At 41.7% G+C, this 23,386-nt stretch overlaps 1 protein-coding gene across 1 annotated transcript; it reads right to left on the bottom strand.

Annotated features, from left to right (window-relative positions):
- Positions 1 to 421: 421 nt before the first annotated feature.
- LOC135098190 (piggyBac transposable element-derived protein 4-like) lies at positions 422 to 2,274 on the bottom strand. Its single transcript, XM_064000437.1, has 2 exons — positions 2,059 to 2,274; positions 422 to 1,378 (listed from the first exon to the last, which is right to left on the bottom strand). Exons 1-2 carry the CDS (start codon positions 2,272 to 2,274, stop codon positions 422 to 424), a joined length of 1,173 nt encoding a protein of 390 aa, XP_063856507.1.
- Positions 2,275 to 23,386: the final 21,112 nt, after the last annotated feature.

Raw genomic sequence — 23,386 nt, 5'->3', positions numbered from 1 at the left:
CACATGTGCATAAAAGACAGCAGAAATAATGTGGCAATTGATGCTTACATAGGGAAAAGTGTATTGGCTAATGTACCTACAACTAACTGTTGACACGCAAATACGCATCTCATGGCCATAGGGAAAAAAAATCTTGTGCCTGTAAACTTTAGGTTTCCGTATTATAAACGACCATAGGGAAAAAATATTGTGCCTGTAAACTTTCAGGTTTCCGTATTATAAACGGCCATAGGGAAAAAAAAAACTTGTGCCTGTAAACTTTCAGGTTTCCGTATTATAAACGGCCATGGGGAAAAAAAATCCTGTACCTGTAAACTTTCAGGTTTCCGTATTATAAACTTCTGTCTTTCATTAGCAGCAAATGAAACATATTTTCCTATGCTCTATAGTATATACATTATTTACAATTATCTATACCACTCTAGTATATCTTGAGAGTGTGATATACCTCAAAACACGGGTCCAGACAAAGAGCCGTGTCGCAGGGCACACACATGAACCTCGTATCTTTGCGTTGCTTTGGCCGGAGTGTGGTGGTGCGGCAGACGTGGCAAGGCTTTTGGGCGTTTTTCTTGGCAGCTGTAGGTCGGATATACTTGGGAAAATGACGACCTGTGAGACGTGTAGGATCGTCACCATGAGATGCTCGTCGTCGTCCTGCTGTAGGAAGAGGCTCCGAATACTGCTCAAGAAGCTGTCTTATTACCTCCCTTGTGAAGTCATGGAGTGTCGGCTTCTCGCCAGTTTTGACCTGGTATAGAATATGGGCGTTGAGGACAGCACAGTCAATCAGATGAAAAAACATCTTTTTGTACCATTTCATTGTTTTCCTTGAACATTCCACAGATGACATCATGCTGTCACTTTTATCTACAAGGCGCATGTTTTGGTTGTAGACAATAACACATTCAGGTTTGTCGATGAAGGTTTTTGTGGAATGGTCAATGTTCTCACTCGTTTGCAACTTTGGTTCATGGACACTGGTGAGGAGATGAACGTCTCTCTTGTCCTTCCATTTCACTGCAAGAATGTTGTTTGCCTGCTTGTGAACAACATCGCCTTTCTGCAGTCCGATGGGGAATTTGGCCATAAACTTGCGATTTGGCTTTACCGTACCACAGGCCCCAGTCATTCTCTCATGCAGATAGTGGAGCAGTGTAGGACTGGTGTACCAGTTGTCAACAAAAAGTATATGTCCTTGACCAAGGTAAGACTCAAGCATGGTACTGACAACGCTTCCTGATATGCCCAACTTCTTATTCTCTTTGATGTTTGTTCTTGCCCCAGTGTACAAAATCATGTCCAAAATGAAGCCAGTTTCACAGTCACAAAGAACAAATAGTTTTAGGCCAAATCGGTGGCGCTTGGATGGGATGTACTGGCGAAAGTGTATATTACCACGCCACAGAACCAAACTTTCATCAATAACTAAATTTTGAAATGGTTTGAATGATGACTTGAAACTATGGCAAATGTAGTTAAAGATGGGCCTTATTTTTCTCATTTTGTCATCATCAGTTGGCTGAGTGTTATCTTGGAAGTGTAAGGCCTGTAGCAAAGCAATGAACCTGTTTACTGACATGATTTTACTGAAAATAGGCTGGCGAAGAAGTGGATCTGTCGACCAGTATTCCTTATAATTTTCCCTTGGAGTGAGCCCCATCAGCATAACTAAAGCCAAAAATGAGTACATTTCTTTTACATCTGTGTCCTGCCATTGCAAGAAACGAGAGTGTGGATGGAGTATTTTACCTGCTATCATAAAGCCATGAAACTTGTTGCTTTCTTTGACTATATGAGCCATTATGTCTTCCGTGAAAAACAACCTAAAATATTCACTCTCTGTGCTGCCATCATGAACGAGTCCATGTGGTATACCACGACCATGAAGATCAAACTGAAAATCAGTGGGCAAAAGTCATGCCCATCTCTCCATTCCCATTGTACATCAGCATCAGCATTTATTGTTTGGTGTTGAGCTTGGGATGTAGATGGTGTGTGCGCTTGACTAGCGAGGTCATGCAGTGGCTGAGAAGCTGATAGTGAGGAAGCACCTACTACAAGCCCGGACTCCCCACCATCCCTTTTCCGCTTCTTGCTGGAATGAGCAGGAGCAGATTCACTTTCATTTTCATCACCACTCCCCCTGTCTGATTGTATGTAATCAGAGTCATCTTCATCGTCCTCCTCAGAGAGATCACTGTCCCCCAACTCTGTGACATTATCGTCATAGAGAATATTCTCTATTTGCGCCGATGTCAAGCCCCGCGGCATGGTGCACAGGACAACACGTGCTAACAGCGAGGGTGTAGCAGCGTGTCTGGCTATCATGACTCATTGCCGGGCCAGCCCGCCAACCCGGCGCCTCACGCCCCAGGGCTGCCAACACAACCGACGGTGACTGTACGCATGAACACAAAATATATTGAAATTGCTATTCAAGTTGGAATAATATAAAAATAGCTGATCTACTGAACAGTATTTTGAGTATATTGATAAGTAATTATGACACCACTAACATATTTTTATAAATATACCTATTTTTTCAATAAATCATTCGTGGTCATGGATACCTTCTATGTAATAGACCACAGCAATACAATAAAAATGAGAGTGAGCTTTCAAAATCATATTTAGGCATAGAAAAGACATCTTGAACCATTTCTACAGGTTTAGGTGCCGTGAAGTAAAAGAAAACGATGATCGTATATATATGTACTAAACACTTTCCCTCCCGAACGTATATATACGTACTAAACACTTTACGGGTTAAGTAAAGCGAAAGTTTCACTGAGTCTTTCGCTGAGTGTGGTGAAGTCTGAAGCCCAAATGATTAGGTCGTCTAAGTAATTTTTCATCCAACCCTTCTTCACGAGAGGAGCTAACAATGAGGCCATATGTCTAGTAAAGATAGCTGGAGAACAGCTTAATCCAAAAGGTAGCCTTTTAAACCTATAGAGAGTCACCCCATCACTGAAGGCTGTGAGGTCTCTGCTACCTTCCTCCAATAGAATTTGAAAATAAGCCTCCCTCATATCTAGCGTGGCATAGAACTGATGGCCAGCTGCTTGTTCAACTAATTCTTCTAGGCGGGGAAGCGGGTAAATGTCAGTAGTTAAGTGTTTGTTGACATGTCGGTAGTCAAGGCACATTCTTTTACTTCCATCCGGTTTATTGACTAATACTATAGGAGAGAGCCATGCAGATGTAGATTTTTCAATGATATCTCTGTTCTCCATATCTGTTAACATGTCTGATATCAGGGTTTTAGCTTCCTCGGGGTATCGGTACCTAGGACCACGACTAGGCTCTGGATTAGAGATATTAATTTTAGCAGGAGGCCCTTTCATTAATCCAAGTTCGTTTTTGTCTACTATGAATAAATCATGGTGATTGAGAATGATATTTTTTAAGATTGTTTTCTGCTCTCTAGTAAGGTTATTCCATTTCTGTTGTCTTATCAACTCCTCGAGTCTTTGTGGCCTACTCTTTGACTCTTGACACCTTGTTTGGTCGTTGTGTGGCAACAGATCATTGTGGATTTCTAGGGAAGGAGTGGCTTGCTTTTGGTGGATGACTTTGACCGTCGGGGAGGAGATGTTTTCAAAAGTGCCTAATAGGGTTCCTGGTTTGACTGTTTTCTGGCCCTTAGTATCATTAATAAATGGGAGGGGGACCTTTTTATTCTCATCTACTGTTACAATCAAGGGGTGATGATTAGGCGTTAAACATGGCTGAGGCTGGACTAACAAAGTTTCTCCTGGGTCTTCTTTCACCGAGATAGGAAGAAACTGAGCTCGGTAGGGATCAAGTTTGATGGTATGAGTTAGACGGATGTGATCTGTTTGACTTGGAGTGGTAGGAAGAATAGGTACCTCGTGAACTCATTCCACCTTGCCTTTCTGCCTTTTGATATGATTAACAAGGTATGTGGTTTTACCCCACTTTACTGTATTTGTCTTACCATTCCATTGAAAAGGAGCTTGTGAAAGTATGTCTGTCCCGAGTAAGACGTCAGCATCAAGGTAGCTATTCGGGACTACAGGGCACCATTGTTTGTGTATAGTCTCTTCACCTACTCCTATCTCTAGTAAGGTCATCCCCAAGATTCGTAAGGGTGAACCAGTTACCCCTTGTAGTATAGGTACTGCTCGCCTTTGTGATATAGCTCCTTCTAATTTCTCTACCGCAGCCTTTGTGATTAAAGTATAGCCGCTACCAGTGTCAATGACAGCTTTAAGAATTTTCTTGTTAACTATGAGATTGATAGCGGGGGATGTGAGTCCCTGGGTGAGTCATATATTCTGATTTGGTTTTCCGGGGCAGTCTTTATTTCCTCTCCAGCACCCATGCTGTCTACAGGCAAAGCATGATCCACGGGCAGGTTTTCTCCAGCACTCCCTCAGCGTGTGACTATGGGTTTGACAGTGTGAGCAATATTTAGCGGGTTGTGTTGGAGAGGGGGAGGTTCTCAACCTTCCTACTTGATCAGTGAGACTTTTAATCTGCTGCTTAAGTTCCCAAATTTCCTTTGATTCCTTGGATGTTGCATTTGTTAGGTCTGGGGGATTTTGAGTTATTGGGTCAGGGCTACTGTAACGCCAACCCCCCCTCCTCCCTTCTCCTCACCGGTCCGATCAGAGCTCTAATGAGACGAGGCAAAGATCTTCACGGTGAAGAAGAAAAAAGAAGAGGAAGAGAGAAGAGGTGAAGCACGCACACACAATAGAAAAAAAGAAAACATTTTTGATTGGTAATGGTTCTCGCCTTCATCGTCATGGCCAGAGGGTAGGGAGAGGTTAATTATCACACAGTACCTACAGTGTGGCTTTATTAGGAGGAACGAAAAATATAAAAATAGCAAAAAAATAATTAAATGAATAATACTGATGGGATTCTTTGGGTTGACTGACCCACTATGACACTATCGAGTGGTTAATCTAGAAAAAAAAAAAATAAGGCACTTGAAATTCTGGTATGGCATATACACTTATACTCCGTTACTTAACACTACGAATACACAAGAAAATAATTACTTTTATAACTCCTCAAGAGTACCATTGATTCTGGGCACCGTTATATCCCTAAATAGCGTCACAGCCTTCATCCATCACTTCTCTACGGCAATAATATTGCTCACAACACATTCACAGTAGATTATACTTGACTAAAGAAACATTACATGGCTAACACTTTCCCAAGACTCTGTGGCCTGTCTCCACGTGGGACCAACACCGGCTATTTTATCTGTTGCCAGAGGGAAGGGAGACGCCATTCTGTTGCCAGAGGGAAGGGAAACGCCATTCTGTCAACACGTACAGTCACTATATCTTCACTAGAGACATGAATAATAAACATGAACACAGTAATATTCACTTCTAAATAAAAGAAAAATAAAATATTTCAGAGCTACGAGACCCACCTGTTGCCAGAGGGAAGGGAGACGCCATTCTGTGCTCTCTCCCTCAACACCCCCAGGCCTCTGAAGTTATTGGAACCTTAACTAGTTCTCTCTCTCTCTTCTTTCACAAATAATTTTACTGAACCGTGAGTTTAAATAAAAATGCAGGAATAATTGGCTAGCAAGGTGAGCATATAAGCTGGACATTAGTTGAAGTTAATAATTGAATTCTAAATTACTAACATATTTTATAAGCTAGGGAATGACACCTTATGAGTTACTGGTAGGCTGACGCAACATGATGTAATCCTATTATTCGTATTACCACTGATTAGAGAAAACCACAGTTGAAATAAGTAAAGACTATTTATAACAAATGTTTCAAGACTTTTAAATCACTCCCACGAATACACGCCTTATAAATATACTTTTTCATATAATTACTAAACCTTTAATTACCGCTATTATCCTCCTCTTCACCGCAAGCTACAAAAGAAAACAATTATTGGGGAGACTCAAAGAAACACAGAAATAATAAAAAGGAGCGTTACACACGCCCATTCTCCCAGAGTTAAACTCACGGTGAAGAATACATGCAAAATCCTACCTATACACTTTCCCTATCCTATCCATACATAAGGTCTACTAAACACCTGACACTGACTCAACCACTTACCCTTGAGTCACCTGACTCGTACATTTCTTCCCGTAGGAAATTGTACCAACACCTTTCACATACAGAATACTTACAGGAAAAGAGAACTTGGACCCCAGTCACCCTCTGCTCTACGGGTAATCTATGGAGAAGTCACCTGACTAACTCCGTCACTCTCTTTATTCCCCGTCTCATAGAAAAGGAATAATCTATTACATTCGCAGCATTCGACACATTCGCCAACATTCACACAAATCATTCCTCTTACTACAACGAAGACTGGGGTAATACGTCCTCAAGGGAAACTTAGGACCCGTTAGAGGTGATGACTGTAACTTGAGGAGGAAGTAACCAAGTACGACGTTCCCTGGAAACCTCACTTCTCGAACTAAAGCCCACAAGAATGGGGTACACTTCCCCGAACTGAAACACATAAGCTACCATCTGGTATGAACTGTTTTGACACGACGAGAATTTGGGGACGACTTTCCCGAAATGCCCCACTCTATTTGTGGCTGAGACAGTGTCACTGACCTTCGAACACTTGTGATGGATGAGGATTTCCTGCTCTTAACTCACTTCATTCCTAACCCTCACATCCTATACATTATAACACTGTTCACTTCTCCTCACTCCTGAGTTCGTGCATCACATTAGCACTCCTCAATAAGACGTCTGGGAGGTCGACGGCGGTGGGGAGGGAGGTCTTGATCCTCCTCCTCCTCCTCCTCAACACATCCGTCTGAATAGTTCTCCTCCAACTCCGGAATAATTTCACTCCGGCTCACATACGGTTTCACCTTTTCTGCTGCTCTTTGTACTAACTTCCCAGAATAGGGGTCCTCCACTACATACAGTTGACCGTCCCTGATTACCTCACTCACTCGATATGGTCCTTTCCACTTAGCGTTCAATTTGGTAGAGGTACCAGGCAACGGAGTTTCTGATTTCACCCACACCAAGGACCCAACTGAGACCTTTTCATCACGTCGTTTTCTGTTCGCCACTGCACGGTACCTCCTCTGTGACGTCACACTAGCGTCTTTAATCATGCGCTTAAGTTGCTGAACGTCACTATCTTCAGACTGCACCGTCAGGAGAGGCGCCGTGACGAAACGAGGTGGCTGTCTTGCGAAGAATGCTACATATGGAGAGACCCCCGTGCTGCTATGTACTGCCAGATTCATGTGTGACTGACATTCACTGAGAAGGGCGGGCCACCTTAAAGGGTAACCCTTGCACATTTGGGACAGCACGGTCTTCAGGGTCCGGTGCATTCTCTCGATGAGTCCGTTTGACTGGGGGTGATAGGGAGTGGTGTAGAGCAGTTCTATCCCATGAAGACCAGCCCAGGTTCTTAGTTCTCGTCCCGTGAACTCCAAGGCATTGTCACACAGGATGGAGAGTGGCCGGCCAAAGTCAGAGATGTATTGGGAAAGCTTAGCTACTATACCCTGAGCATGTTTTGTTTTTAGAGGATAAAATTTTACATACCTAGAGAAGTGGTCTATGATGGTGAGGATATACCTTTGACCCTCCTGTCCATTGGTCATGTCAGTGAGATCAATGGCAATCCTCTCCAATGGCTGTGACACTATAGGTAACTCTCGGTATGGCTGTGACATTCCTCGGTTGTGTTTGAATTTTTGGCAGTTTAGACACTCTTTAAGATACTGTATTACATCCGACTTAATAGTAGGCCAATAAAACAACCCTTCTGCCTGCTTGATGGATTTGAACTGCCCAAAATGTCCTGATTGATCATGAGCAACTTCTAGTGCCTTTCTGACTAGGTGTCGGGGTACTACTACAGTGTAATTTAGACTGCCATCTTTGGTCTCTCTAACATAGTGCAACACACCATCCAGAACTTCAAACTGATCAAGGGTTGCCTTAGCAATCTTTCGCCCTGGCAACACCCCACCCTTCAAGTAGTCTAAGAGTTCATTCCAAGTTGGATCTTCGCGCTGCCCTTTAATGAATTCCTCTCGGGTTAGGCCTAACCAGGTAACGTTGGGTTGATGTGTAATAAGCCTAACAGGACGCGACAACTGATCAGCCACTACATTATCTTTTCCCTTTACATACTTTACGCGAAAGTGATACTCGCGCATTTCCAGCATCCACCTAGTTACTCTGGGCGACTTAGTCCGCCTACGGAAGATAGTAGTGAGCGGTTGGTGGTCGGTTTGAATCTCAAAGTTGGTTCCCCAAAGGTAATGGTGGAAATGACGGCAAGCTAACACGACAGCTAACGCTTCTTTGTCGGTGACTGAATACTTCTGCTTGCACTTACTGATCTTCTTAGAATAGTAACCTAGAGGTTGGACACTTTTATCAGGTTGAACTTGGTGCAGTACCGATCCTACGCACTCATCGCTAGCATCTGTGACTAACACCAGAGGAATTTCAGGTTGATAACTAGCCAAAATGGGTGTTGACATAAGTTTTGTTTTGAGAGCCTCGAATGCAACCTGACGTTCATCCGTCCAACTGAACTTTACATCCCCTTTCATGAGATTTGTGAGAGGCATGGCTATCTTTGAAAAATTGGGTACAAATTTCCGATAAAACCCACACATGCCAATAAATCTCCTAACTTGCTTGACATTTTTAGGTGGAGCTTGTTCTCTAATTGCTTCTAGATTTTTCTGATCAGGAGTACTTCCATCCTTAGAAACTAGGTGACCTAGAAATTTCACCTCCTGCTTCACCAAGTCGCACTTAGTCAGATTCAGCTTGATACCTTTCTCCTCTAACAAGGCGAACAGTCTACCCAATCTTTCCATTAGCTGGTCGAAGTACTCGGCCCATAGAATGATATCGTCTAGATAGTTTTTGACCCATCCCTCACGCAACAAAGGCGTCAAGATTTCGGCCATCTTGCGAGAAAAGATTGTGGGTGCGCAACTCAGTCCGAACGGTAACCGACGGAAACGATACAGTGATATTCCATCAGAGAAAGTTGTTAGATCTCGGCTTTCCTCATCCAAGACTACCTGGAAGTATGCATCCTTTAAATCTAGTGTGGCATAGTACTGGTGACCTGCCGCGACATTGACCAAATCCTCAAGCCGAGGTAATGGGTAAAGATCCGCAGCTAGCTGTTCGTTCACCTGTCTAAAATCCAAACACATTCTCTTACTCCCATCAGGTTTGTTCACGAGGACAATTGGAGACAGCCATGCTGCACTCGAAGGCTCAATCACACCTCTCTCCTCCATCTCCACTAGCATTTGAGATACTAACATCTTAGCATGTTCAGGATAACAGTACATAGGAGATTGGCAAGGGTTTGGGTCGGACACGGCAATGTGGGCAGGTTCACCCGAGATGGTGCCTATGTCCTTCTTTTCTAACATGAACAGCTTCTCATGTGATAACACTACATTGGACAATTGTTTTTGTTGATCATTCGCGAGGTGAGCCCAATTCTGTTGATTAATGAGACTCTGCAAACGTTCTGCTCGGGTACCATTTCCTTCTACCACATCATTCTGAGGTTCCAACTCATTCTCAATACGGGTGTGGCACACTTGTGAGGATGTATCCTCGACTGGACCAGAATATTTCTCATAATAGGCCAATACTGTACCTGTCTTTAGGAACTTATGTACCTTGGACAAATTGTCTACAAGTACAGGAATGGTTTGGGTTTCACTGACTTCTACTAACAACGGGCAGGTTTGAGAAGAATGTCGAGATTGAGGATATACCAACAGACTCGATCCCGAGTGTTCATCAACCTCAACTTGAATTACTTTACCCTGGTGGGGCTTCAGATGAACCATATCTTTGAGCTGAACTCGGCTCTTCTCTTCACATTGAACGCTCATGGGAAGAGATTGGCAAACCCTTCCTACACAAACTTGAGTCTTACGGACATGAGAAACAGAATATGAGGTTCCTCCCCAAAGCATCATCTTCTCCCGCGGATTCCAAGTTAATCTTGACCGCTGAATAACATCACAACCTAGCAACAAATCTCTTTGGAGGTATGAATCTGGCACTACTGAAATCCACTGTTTGCACACTTCTTGATCTCCCACATGAATTTCAACTTTTACCATCCCAAGAACTCTTAACGGATCTCCATTTACCGCTGTTAATGATGGCAAACACCTGGATTTATCTATTTCAAGACTCAGCCTACGTACCGTACTTCGCCGGATTAGGGTTACACAACTACCTGTGTCGAGTAACGCAGAACATAGTTTACCACTAACTATGAGGTTGACTACAGGTGATAGATCTTCTCGGCCTAGTCATTGAGTAGAATCACCGACTGATACGTTGGGTGTTCCTTCTGTCAATTGTGTGTTACGGACTGACTGGGATTTCTTGGGAAGGGCACTTGTTCTCCCATCATTTTTCTGGGGAACTGAAGGTGTCCGTGGGGTTTTTCCCGGGCATGTGGGATTACCCCGACGGCAGCCGTACCTCCTACAATCGAAACAGTGTCCCCTTTCTGGTTTCCTCCAACAATCTCTCAGGGAATGAGTTTCAGTTTGGCAAAATGCACAGAATTTGCGAGGTGATGAAGGTGCTTTGGAGACACATGACCTACTTATTTGTTGTTGCAACTGATCTAGTTTAGCAGCAATTTTTGACAAATTATTTTCAGACTGGGGAGAGGAAATATCTGATTGGATGCTGGCTAAACTCTGCGAGTTACTGCGAGAGCAAGAACGAGAGGTATCCTCCCCAGGATGATTAGGAACTGAATTGACTGACGCATGTTTTTGCATTAGCAAGATCCGTTCATTTTCTACATGTCCAAGGAATTTGTTCAAGGGAATATTGTCATCCATGAACGTCTCAAGAAGATCTTTACTGCTCTTGGGGAATCCCTGCAATAACTTACGTTTGAGAAGCTTGTCTCGATCAGGTAGAATTTCACCATGAAATGTCCCTCGGATAGCTGCATAGTGACATTTGAACTTGTGAACAAAGGATTGAGGGTTTTCTAGCCAATCATAGTGAAAAGAGTCACTCTGTCTCCAAGCTTGATCAAAATTCAGGTCCACGCCAAACTCTTTGGTTAGGTATGTCTTACAGTCCTCCCATACCTTTACTTCTCCTTGTCTTTGCGCTGTGTGAATCATAACCGCCAAGTCCCCATCAACTCGCGACTTAGCCACTTCCGGCTTGACTCTAACCTCTGAGGTTGACTTCGCAGGGGTACTTGTCATGACTGGGGCTAATGGCATGGAATGACTAGGGAGTGAGGTTTGAACTTGCAACTGACTGTTTGAAAGAACGGCTGGAGTACCTCCTCCCTCTGGGGGAACTGCCCTACTCAGCGAGTCCTCCAATCCATCAATTCTCATTGACATATTTTCAAGTTTAGCCACCATAAACTTCATTGTATCTATCATTACCTGATTGGCATTGACCTCTGATTCTCCCTGCTCTGGATTTTCCCATCTAACTCCACCGTATTCTTCATTCTCCTCCATATCTATTAGTGACTCTATGCGATCCATGTTGAACTTTAGTGTACAGGGCCAAATAGACAAGCTTTGGCTTTGCTAATATTCATAGCCAACTTTTGTTGAATTTGAGCCTTGGCACTGGTTTCGAAATGTACTCCATCTCTTCCAAGGGTAAACACAAAACTGTTAAAATTGATACACAAGAACTGTTTACTTTTAAGCAAAGCGGCATTCACTGCACGTTTTATCTTTTTATAGCGTTCATTCGGAATTACTGGTCTGCTAGATGGATACTGTCTATTTTCTATTTCTACCAAAATAACCTTCGAACCGCAATTTCGTTCAATTTCTTTGCCAATGTTCAGAATTGTATCTGTTAATTCACAAGGCTGTGTATTAGGATTGATGTCATTGCTTCCTAACCAGAGGAAAGTGAGGTCATGTCTCCATGCCAAGACGTGATTCAATCTCTCATCATTAAAGAAATTCCTAGCTCTTGCTCCTCCTGCACGATATATCCTTACTTCTGAATTCTCCACTTCCACATCAAACCTACGTGGTACCTGGCTATGACCTACAACAGCCACTTTGAACATTACTTGACCCAATATTACCCAACTGCCAGTACTCTGTCTCTCCCAATACGACTGGCCAAGACTACAGCGAATCCCACCGCTGCCACCAGTGTAACGCCACCCCCCCCCTCCTCCCTTCTCCTCACCGGTCCGATCAGAGCTCTAATGAGACGAGGCAAAGATCTTCACGGTAAAGAAGAAAAAAGAAGAGGAAGAGAGAAGAAGTGAAGCACGCACACACAATAGAAAAAAAGAAAACATTTTTGATTGGTAATGGTTCTCGCTTTCATCGTCATGGCCAGAGGGTAGGGAGAGGTTAATTATCACACAGTACCTACAGTGTGGCTTTATTAGGAGGAACGAAAAATATAAAAATAGCAAAAAAATAATTAAATGAATAATACTGATGGGATTCTTTGGGTTGACTGACCCACTATGACACTATCGAGTGGTTAATCTAGAAAAAAAAAAAAATAAGGCACTTGAAATTCTGGTATGGCATATACACTTATACTCCGTTACTTAACACTACGAATACACAAGAAAATAATTACTTTTATAACTCCTCAAGAGTACCATTGATTCTGGGCACCGTTATATCCCTAAATAGCGTCACAGCCTTCATCCATCACTTCTCTACGGCAATAATATTGCTCACAACACATTCACAGTAGATTATACTTGACTAAAGAAACATTACATGGCTAACACTTTCCCAAGACTCTGTGGCCTGTCTCCACGTGGGACCAACACCGGCTATTTTATCTGTTGCCAGAGGGAAGGGAGACGCCATTCTGTTGCCAGAGGGAAGGGAGACGCCATTCTGTCAACACGTACAGTCACTATATCTTCACTAGAGACATGAATAATAAACATGAACACAGTAATATTCACTTCTAAATAAAAGAAAAATCAAATATTTCAGAGCTACGAGACCCACCTGTTGCCAGAGGGAAGGGAGACGCCATTCTGTGCTCTCTCCCTCAACACCCCCAGGCCTCTGAAGTTATTGGAACCTTAACTAGTTCTCTCTCTCTCTTCTTTCACAAATAATTTTACTGAACCGTGAGTTTAAATAAAAATGCAGGAATAATTGGCTAGCAAGGTGAGCATATAGGCTGGACATTAGTTGAAGTTAATAATTGAATTCTAAATTACTAACATATTTTATAAGCTAGGAAATGACACCTTATGAGTTACTGGTAGGCTGACGCAACATGATGTAATCCTATTATTCGTATTACCACTGATTAGAGAAAACCACAGTTGAAATAAGTAAAGACTATTTATAACAAATGTTTCAAGACTTTTAAATCACTCCCACGAATACACGCCTTATAAATATACTTTTTCATATAATTACTAAACCTTTAATTACCGCTATTATCCTCCTCTTCACCGCAAGCTACAAAAGAAAACAATTATTGGGGAGACTCAAAGAAACACAGAAATAATAAAAAGGAGCGTTACACTACCAGTGGGTTTTGATCTAGATTTTCCCAGTTCAGGTTTAATTCTAGCAATGGGGGAAGTATGGGCAGCCTCGAGCAGTTGGCGCTCATGTTCTACCCTGTCAATAAATTTATCAAGAGGATAATCCTCATCCAGGAAACCTTCTAGTCTAGCCTTTGCTTCTTGGGTTAAGCCCTGCCACAACTTTCTTTTGATAATTTTCTCACATTTAGGGAGTTTCTCTCCTGGAAAGCTCGTCTCTAGGGTGGCATATTTGCAAGTGAATTTGTTGGCAAATGCTTGGGGAGATTCTACCCAGTCATATGTCTGTGCGTCTATGTCTCTCCACGCCCTGTCAAAGTTAACCTCTTGGGAGAATTGTGATAGAAGCAATTGTTTAATACTATTCCAGGTGTGACAATGATGTAAGGTTTGATGGTTATGTATGAGAGCCGCGAGCTCGCTGCTGACCCTACTCTTTGCAATTTGCACTTTGCAGGTGTCCTCATTGCTACTTTGCTCCACCAGTTCAATGAAAATTTGCAGTTGGGTAGTTGAGTCAAGACCTTGTAGGTGGTGGAGTTCAAGAATTGGGATATCTCGGGGTTTGGTGGGAGTGCTAGGTGCTCTGTGTAAATTAGGGATGTTAGCCAAGCGCCCAATTACCTGATTTTGTTGATTTAAGATTTGCTTTAGTTCCTCTACTTCCTGTTCTAAAGTGTTCAAGTCTTTCCCTTTACTTTCATGTTTAACTGCTCCCAGGCTCTCTCTGGTGTTATGATCCATTAAGTCCTGCCACGGGTCTAATCCACCCCTTGGGAGGCGAACATTATCAGTCATCTTTGCTCACATGGAAGTTTAACGTACTGGGTGTAGAACACAATCTCTCAGTTTGATTGTTAGGTGACCTGCGATACACAGTATGCGCTCAGGTTTTCTTCTTCCAGGACATTGTGTTCTACTCCACTGCCTCTCTATCGCTACTGTGACCTTCAATAACTCTTTTGATCTTACTGATTACTTGAGCTTGGCCTCTCTCGTCCCAGTGAACACCATCCTCGCTCAGTTCTTGTACAAATTGAATATTATTAAAATGAATGTTTGGGGTCTTCAGGGCTCTCTTTACTCTATTATTGATTCCTACTTGGAATTTCTTATATTTCTCCACTGACGTTCCCTTAGGGTTGGTCCTGGGTTCAATTTGGCAGACATGCACTAGTGATTGGCATTTGGCAGTGATTTCTTTGATGATGTTCTTAACATCGGAGAAAATCCTAGCGGGATTGGTAGATGTTTCTATGTCATTGCTGCCTATCCACAAGATGGTCAAGTCATGTTCCCACCCGAGTACTCGATTTAACCGATCATCCTCAAAGAAAGTTCTAGCCTTTGCTCCAGGGACTCTGAATATCCTAATTTGCACATTTGTTACCTTTAGATGCCGGGGAATCTGGCTATGCCCTACAAGTGCCACCTTCAACATTTACAATTATTTCCAGTCTCCACCTCTTTCGGTCAGTCGCGAAATAAATGCCACCGCTGCTCACCAGTTTAGTGCCCACGAAAAAAAAAAAATATATAAAATAAAAGTCACCTTCAGTTAGTGCCCACGAGTGATGTTCCCTTGTGGCAGACGATAATCACAAATCCTATCACTGGATTAAAAGAAATACAAATATTGACACTTTTATAGATTTTTAATTGATAATGGAATAATCCGAATAATAATAATAAAAAAAAGGAATCCAGAAATACAAAAGAATGGTAGCGTACTCTTCAGTTACATAAAACTGCGATGGAGATATCTTCGCGACTACTGAATTGCGAGGGAGACCAGAGAATAAATAAATAAATAAAAAATATACCTAAAAGGTATGTATAGACCTGAGGACAGTCTCACACGGTGATCTCGAACCAGGTGGTTGCACTAGTCACGTGGAGAGAATCAACAAAAGGAACGAAAAAATGTGAATATCTATCCACACAGAACAATAGTTTATCAACAGGAATATCTGAGGAGAATCCGAGAGAGACTGAGGAGAATCCGAGAGAGACTGGCTTTGCTTGTGAGGAAATAGGCGGGAAACTAAGGATAAAGGTTTCCAGTGGGGAAATTTATTAAGAGTTATAATTTTGTGTTAGTGGGGGGGGCGACTAGGTTGTGAGTTCAGGGATGAAAAATATGAATAATTAAGTTACTGTTTACTTTATAGTTGTTACTTTAAGAAGTTTAATTCAATGGACTTTTGAAATCAATTGGGGAATTAGTCAAGGTCTGGTATCTCTTCCCGGCTTGCGTAGCAACAGGGGTAAGAGGACGGCGAAGCAAAGAAGACTTATCAGATTCGTCAACCTCATTGGCGTGACGTAATTATCTGGGATTTGTTTGAGCTGGCTTAAGACCTTACCATTATAGAATTAATTTTATCGTATTAAGGGCTCCCCATTCTCTGGAATTAGGTGAAAAATTCGCCTCTATAACCTGGCCAAGCAGGAGAAATTACGTTTATTCACGGGGTAAATTTATCATAGAAGTGGTCAACACAGTGACGCTGAGAGGGAGAAAAAGTAAGGACAAAAGGAAACTGAGGAGAGGAGGGGAAGGGGGGGGTTAGTCACATGATACTGAGACTGTCTGGTCATCCCCGCACATTACATGGGCCTTAGCCTAGAAAAAAAAGAAATAGAAATATACATAATTAATTTCCAGCACTACATATGGAACCATCAAAAGGTTAAGAACCCCTGATCTATACTCTTTAGGCAGCCCAATTTTTGGGCAGTAAAATAAAAATAAATAAATAAAGAAAGAAAGAAAGAAGGATTTGTGATGTATATGCACACAAAGTACAAATGAATAATATTTTCAGTATACTTATGTATGTAATTACATTATCGGTAGAAATCATGAGATTATTATCTGAAGATATTTCATAATCAAATATTGGATGAAGAAAATAAGAAAAGAAAACGAAAATAAAAGTATTAATAGAGAAAGACGTCAGTATGAGGAAATTATATGTTGTTTATAGTGTTTTTTAAATGTTTTCAATGATGTATGAATTTTGGTTTGCTCAGGAATGGAATTCCATGTTTTAAACCGTATATATAACAGAGAGGGTTTAGGAAGGGGGATAAAGACCCAGGGAGGAGTTAGGATTCTTTTAATCTCTAACGTTTCGGCTGAATAGCCATCCTCAGAGAGACTGATTTACATGAGTGAAAACACACTATTTATAACAACATACAAAATTTTCTCATTTGGCATTCGTACAGAGTATTGCCATCCTGGCGTGTAGCTCACCTAATTTTATTTTCCTAGATGGCATTATCCGCCTACGTGATGAGCCTTTACTGGGGATTTTCCTTGTACCTGACCTGAGGGCCAATTTGGCAGAATTACCCGCCCTAGTTGTTATGAGGGCTCCCTCTATAGCTTTTCTCATTCTTTTCTTCAATCCAACTCTAATTTCTTTAGCCTCTTCCCATTTTGGTAGGTGTTTACATTTTTCTATGTGCAATACAAGGGAGTTTGATGTGTTGTGTTTTAAAACATCTTTCCTATGCTCTGCTATTCTTGTTTTAAGTCCCCTGCCTGTTTCTCCTATGTACTGCTTTGTACAACCTTTGCATGGTATGCTGTACACTACGCTGTTATTATTAACAAGTCCGGTCTCTTTAGTCCTCGTTAGCTCACCAATTTTCTCTCCCGCTAATGTTGCTATTTTTAATCCTGTTTTAGACAAATATTTATTGATTATGGAAGCCTTGTCCGAATTTGGTACACATATATACCTCTCTCTTTCGCTGGTTGTACAGGGATCTTTATTCTCTTTGTTTGCTGAATCGTATGAAGCTGGACTCAAGCAGTGTTTTTCAAGAAACGTGGAAACTGGTGGAAGCATCTTACGAGCTGTCACTACTTATTGCAAAAACAAAGAAGCCTCACTCTGTGGGGGAGACTCTTGTAAAACCCTGCATTTTGAGTGCTGCAAATACTGTGCTTGGGGAAGAAAGCCAAAGAAAGTTATCAAAGATTTCCTTATCAGATAACACAGTGAAGCGTCGCATTGACGAACTTTCAGAAGACATAAAAGAACAAGTTTTGGACAAAATAAAAGCATCTCGCTTCTTTGCAATACAGTGCGATGAAAGTACTGATGTTGCTCACCTCTGCCAGCTGCTTGTTTATTCTCGATTCGTGGATGAAGGAACTGTGAAAGAAGAAATTCTTTTCTCAGCAGCACTGGAGACAACAGCAAAGGCCATCAATGTTTTTTCAAAGGTTGATGAGTTTTTCCAAGAGCACGGTCTTTCATGGGAAAAATTAGTCGGTGTTTGTACTGATGGTGCCCCATCAATGATTGGATCTCGCTCTGGATTTGTGAAGCTGGTGAAAGAAAAAAAATCCTGCTGTAACTGGGACTCACTGTGTTATCCACAGACAATCATTAGCAAGCAAAACTCTGCCTGGTAATCTACGCAGTTCACTGAATTTGGAAATAAAAGTGGTGAATTTTGTAAAGAATAGCTCTTTGAATTCTAGGCTTTTCGCAGCTCTTTGCTCAGATTTGGGCACTGATTACAAGACTCTCCTGTTTCACACCGAAGTCCGCTGGCTTTCCAAGGGAAACATGCTGAGTCGTCTTTACGAGCTCAAAGATGAAGTGAAAATTTTCTTGCAGAAGCAGAAACAAGACAAACTGTATGAAGCATTCAGAGAGGAAGACTTTCAGCTCTCACTAGCATACCTTGTGGACTTTTTTGAGGCTATCAACAACCTCAATTTGAAGCTACAAGGAAGAAACACAAACATCATTGCACACTGATGTGATCAGAGCTTTCACCGAAAAATTCATCTTTGGAAACGAAAAGTACAAGTTGGGAACTTTTCATCGTTCTCACATCTGAATGAGCTCTTATCTGAGAAGAGAAACAATGAGCAGTATGACGTGACAAAAGAGGTTTTATCACATCTGCATTCCCTTGCTGAGGAATTTATACACTATTTTCCAGATGTCTCAATGGAGAATTCTCTTTGGACATTGGTGCAGAATCCATTTAACACTGATGTGGAGTTGTTACTGGAATCACTGCAAGAGGAAGCCATCGATTTGAAATGTGACTCCAGCGCGAAAAGGGACTTTGAAACAATTAAGTTAGAAGAGTTTTGGGTGAAATATCTCCCCATGTACCCAAAAATAGGTGAAGAAGCACTTCGTGTGATTCTTCCCTTTTCTTCTACTTATCTTTGTGAAGCAGGATTTTCAGCTCTTGTTGTTCTGAAAACAAAACAGCGCAACCGACTTGATGTAGAAAATGACTTGCGTTGTGCGCTGTCATCCTTCAATCCTAGAATTTCTGATCTTGTGAGGAAGAAGCAGCAGCATCCATCTCACTAAATTAGTTCATAAATTTTGCCTTAGTCTCATGAGTCATTCCAAATATTATATGCCATGTTTTCAAATTATTTTTTTCTTAAAATTGCAACTCAATTTTGCCAATTTGCTAATGTTCAAACCTTTTTTTTCGCTCATTTTGAACCAAATGTTTCCTTTTTAGTTACTGGAATGTACTATTATTTGTTTGAGTGGCTTTCATTATTAAAATGTAATACAAACAAATATGTTTTCCTGAACAATGCTAAGAAATAAATGTAAGAATCATTTCATATGAAAAAAAAAAAAGAGGCACTGGGGGCGTGCGGGTCTACTGGAAGCAAAAAGGGGGCGTCAGGTAAGATAGTTTGGGAACCACTGCCTTAGACGGAGTTCAGAGCTAACTATAATTCCTAATCTTTCTCGTACCCTTTACCTACCAGAGTTTGGTTGTCTAATGTGTACCTATTGTGTGGGTTTCCTCTACCTACGCTAAGCACTTTGCATTTATTGATATTAAATTGCATTTACCATCTATCCGTCCATTCATTCATTCTATCTAAGTCTGCCTGCAAGGCGATGGCATCCGATTCTGACCTAATTAATCTACCTATCTTTGTGTCATCCGCAAATTTACTAACATCACTACTAATTCCACTATCCAAGTCATTGATATACATTAGAAATAACAATGGCCCTAATACTGATCCCTGTGGTACCCCACTAATTACATGACCCCACTCGGATTTCGAGCTATTTATTACCACTCTCTGTCGCCTGTTACCAAGCCATGATCCTATCCAGCCTAACACCTTCCCATCTATCCCGTGTGCCCTAACCTTTCTCAGGAGCCTTTGATGGGGTACCTTGTCAAATGCTTTACTAAAGTCCAGATATAAGATATCATAACTATCACCATTATCTACTGCCTCGTACACCTTACTGTAAAAACTTAATAAGTTTGTCAGGCAAGACTTCCCCTTCGTGAAGCCATGCTGTGACTGATTTATCAAGTTATGTTTGTCTAAATGTTCCCTAATGTTCCTCGCTATTATTGACTCTAACATTTTACCTACGACTGAAGTTAAGCTGACAGGTCTATAATTAGACGCTAAAGTTTTATCTCCTTTCTTAAAGATGGGTACTACATTAGCCTGCCTCCACATTACTGGTACCTCACCCGACTCCAGTGATTTCCTAAAAGACAGAAACTAACGGCTCACTAATAATCTCTTTACATTCCTTAAGTACTCTGGGATATATTTCATCAGGTCCTGGTGACTTGAACTTTTTTAGCCTATCTATCTCCTGTTTCCACTATCTCCCTAGTTATGGAAATATCTGTCAGCTTCTCATTCTCATCTGCTCTAAACACCTGTTCACTATCTCATCTCTAGCTAAAACAGCTTTTATGAAGTTAGGTGTTCTGAGACGTCTCCGCCAGTTTTTCTCACCCCCCCCCTAGCTGCTAACTCTGTACAAGGGCCTTATCCGTCCATGTATGGAGCATGTTTCACATGTCTGGGGGGTTCCACTCATAATGCTCTTCTAGACAGGAATGGAATCAAAAGCTTTTCGTCTCATCAACTCCTCTCCTCTAACTGACTGTCTTCAGCCTCTCACTCACCGCCGCAATGTTGCATATCTAGCTGTCTTCTACCGCTATTTTCATGCTAACTGCTCTTCTGATCTTGCTAACTGCATGCCTCCCCTCCTTCCGTGGCCTCGCTGCACAAGACTTTCTTCTTTCTCTCACCCCTATTCTGTCCACCTCTCTAATGCCAAGAGTTAACCAGTATTCTCAATCATTCATCCCTTTCTCTGGTAAACTCTGGAACTCCCTGCCTGCTTCTGTATTTCCACCTTCCTATGACTTGAATTCCTTCAAGAGGGAGGTTTCAAGACACTTATTCATCAATTTTTGACCACTGCTTTGACCCTTTTATGGGACTGGCATTTCAGTGGGCAATTTTTTTATTAGATTTTTGTTGCCCTTGGCCAGTGTCCTTCCTACAAAAAAAAAAAAAAAAAAAATGATCCCCGCTCTACAAGTGGTTACCCCGGAGTGACTAGACGTGATGTGATCATCGTGGAGCAGGGACGGCCTACGGACTGTGGTGATTGGTGGCAGACTATAACTACACAGTGACTATATGCTGGTCGTCCAGGTACTCTATTATTTTAACTTTTGTCTTGTTTGGAATCTATGCCCTTGGAACTATGCCGAAGCAGGACGAGGGTTCGCTACTTACATCTGGTGTGTTTTACAGTAATTGAATCACAGTTTGTTCTTGCCAAGATCACTGTTTCAAGTATTAAATTTCACCATATATTATCAAATTTGCCACTTAGAGTAATCAATCAATTGAGTGATGAAGTCATCAATTCTTCAGACTATGGTGAATTAAAGCAATCTTTGATATCTCTTTTCACCAGGTCAAAACCTGAACTTTTTGACTCTCTTGTTAATCAAAATAACATAATGTGTGACAGACCTTCCAGGTATTTGAGAGAGTTGCGTAAAATAGCTGCTGAACTAAGGATGGATGATTCCTTTATAAAGTTGAAATTTTTTTAAAGCACTACCTAGTAGCATCAGACCTCTCCTAGTGACATATGAGGAGAGCTCTACACTAGAGGAAATGGCTTGTGTAGCTGAGACATTGTAGGCCTATGGCTCAAGTAATGCAAGTGTAAACAACAGCGCTAATGTTTCCATGGTGGAAGGTAGACAAGGGTCCAGGCCTGCGAACCGGAACAGAGATAATGGTATAGAGGCCCAAATTTCACTTCAGCTTGTCAGGATAATGTATTTTCTAGAACTTGTGTTTCCCATTGGAGTGCGCGCCTTTCATGAAGGGCAGCGTCCTCAGGTGTGCAGGTACCCATCTGTCTTATGGTAACAGGGCAAAATCATGTAAACGATGGTGTATACTTTCTTCTACAGCTTCTAATATTTTGTCAGATTCTCATCCTAATTCTCGTTCTTCTTCTCCCACTCGCGTATTCCACCAGGGTGGGAAACTAGTAGGGCAGTCTGTAAGAAATATCAGTTGCGACCGTCGGACTGCCACTTAAAGTAAGTGCCACAATCGGCTGCAAGAATTGCCAATTTTTGATAGATATTGGTTCATCACTTTCGCTGCTTCCTAATGAATCAGAACTTACTCCGTTCCTCAGGCCAACTGCTGTTACTCTTACTAATGCTTCAGGTAAACCCATACATTGTTATGGTGAAGTCGATGTAGACCTTGGGATACGATGTATTAGGCATTCCTTCCCTTGGTCTTTCATCATTGCTGACGTTATACATCCAATTTTGGGAACCGATTTTCTTGCAGCTAACTCACTAATAGTAGACTATTAAAACCAGTCGCTAATAGACTCCTCTACCCAATGTAAGATTCCTCTTGAAGTTTCTTATTCTCCTATTTCTTCATATTTGGTTAATTATAATGGGGGTAGACTCAAAAGCTGCTGAACTCCTTCCTCAGTTTCCGGTTCTCACTTCACCTTTGCAGTTGTCAGCCACTACACCTCCTGTGGAAACTATACACCATCGTATTGATACAGGTGACTCGCCTCCTATACATTTCAAAGCAAGACCTTTGACAGGTGAGAAACTCAAAGCGTCTAAAGATGAAATATAAGTTTTTGCTTAATGCCGGAATCATTCGGCGCTCTAACGCACCTTGGGCGTCTTCTCTGCATCTCGTGCCTAAGAAGGAGCCTGGTGCTTGGAGACCTTGTGGTGACTATCGCGGACTCAATAACGTAACTGTGAATGATAAATATCCCATACCACATTTGCGCTGTCTCACCATGTCACTTAAGGGTAAGACCATATTTTCAAAGATCGATTTACAGGCGTGCATACTTACAGATCCCTGTGGCCAAAGACGATGTACCTAAGACTGCAGTATGCACACCGTTTGGTCTGTTTGAATTTCTGTATATGCCCTTTCGTCTTAAAAATGCAGGTTCCACTTTTCAGCGCTTCATTGACACCATATTGGTTAATGTTAAGAACACTTTCACCTACTTGGATGACATCTTAGTAGCTAGTACAGCTCTTGAAGAACACATTGCTGATGTTAAGACTGTTCTTTCTACTTTAGCAAAACACAACTTAAGACTATCTATAGATAAATGTGAATTTTTCAAGTCATCGCTCACCTTCCTTGGCTATGAGGCCAGTGCTCATGGAATTAGACCACCTCAAAACCGCGTCACTGCAATTTCAGAGTTTCCTTTACCTCAAACTTCAACTGCATTGCGCCGTTTTTATGGGGATGCTAAATTTCTTTAGACAAATGATCCCTAATTTTGCCGATGTTGCTTATTCATTGACAGAACTCTTACAGCATAATCCATCTTCTAAATCTCTCTTATGGACAGATGTTGCAAGGGACTCCTTCAACAATTTGAAGCAAGCCCTAGTTACTTGTCCTACCCTCGCCCTATCCCTCTCAGAAGGCAACAGATTACCA

Source organism: Scylla paramamosain, unplaced genomic scaffold (assembly GCF_035594125.1).
Source record: "Scylla paramamosain isolate STU-SP2022 unplaced genomic scaffold, ASM3559412v1 Contig49, whole genome shotgun sequence".
NCBI lineage: Eukaryota > Metazoa > Arthropoda > Malacostraca > Decapoda > Portunidae > Scylla > Scylla paramamosain.
Note: the sequence above shows the minus strand (reverse complement) of the source record. Positions and strands in the feature narration are given on the sequence as shown.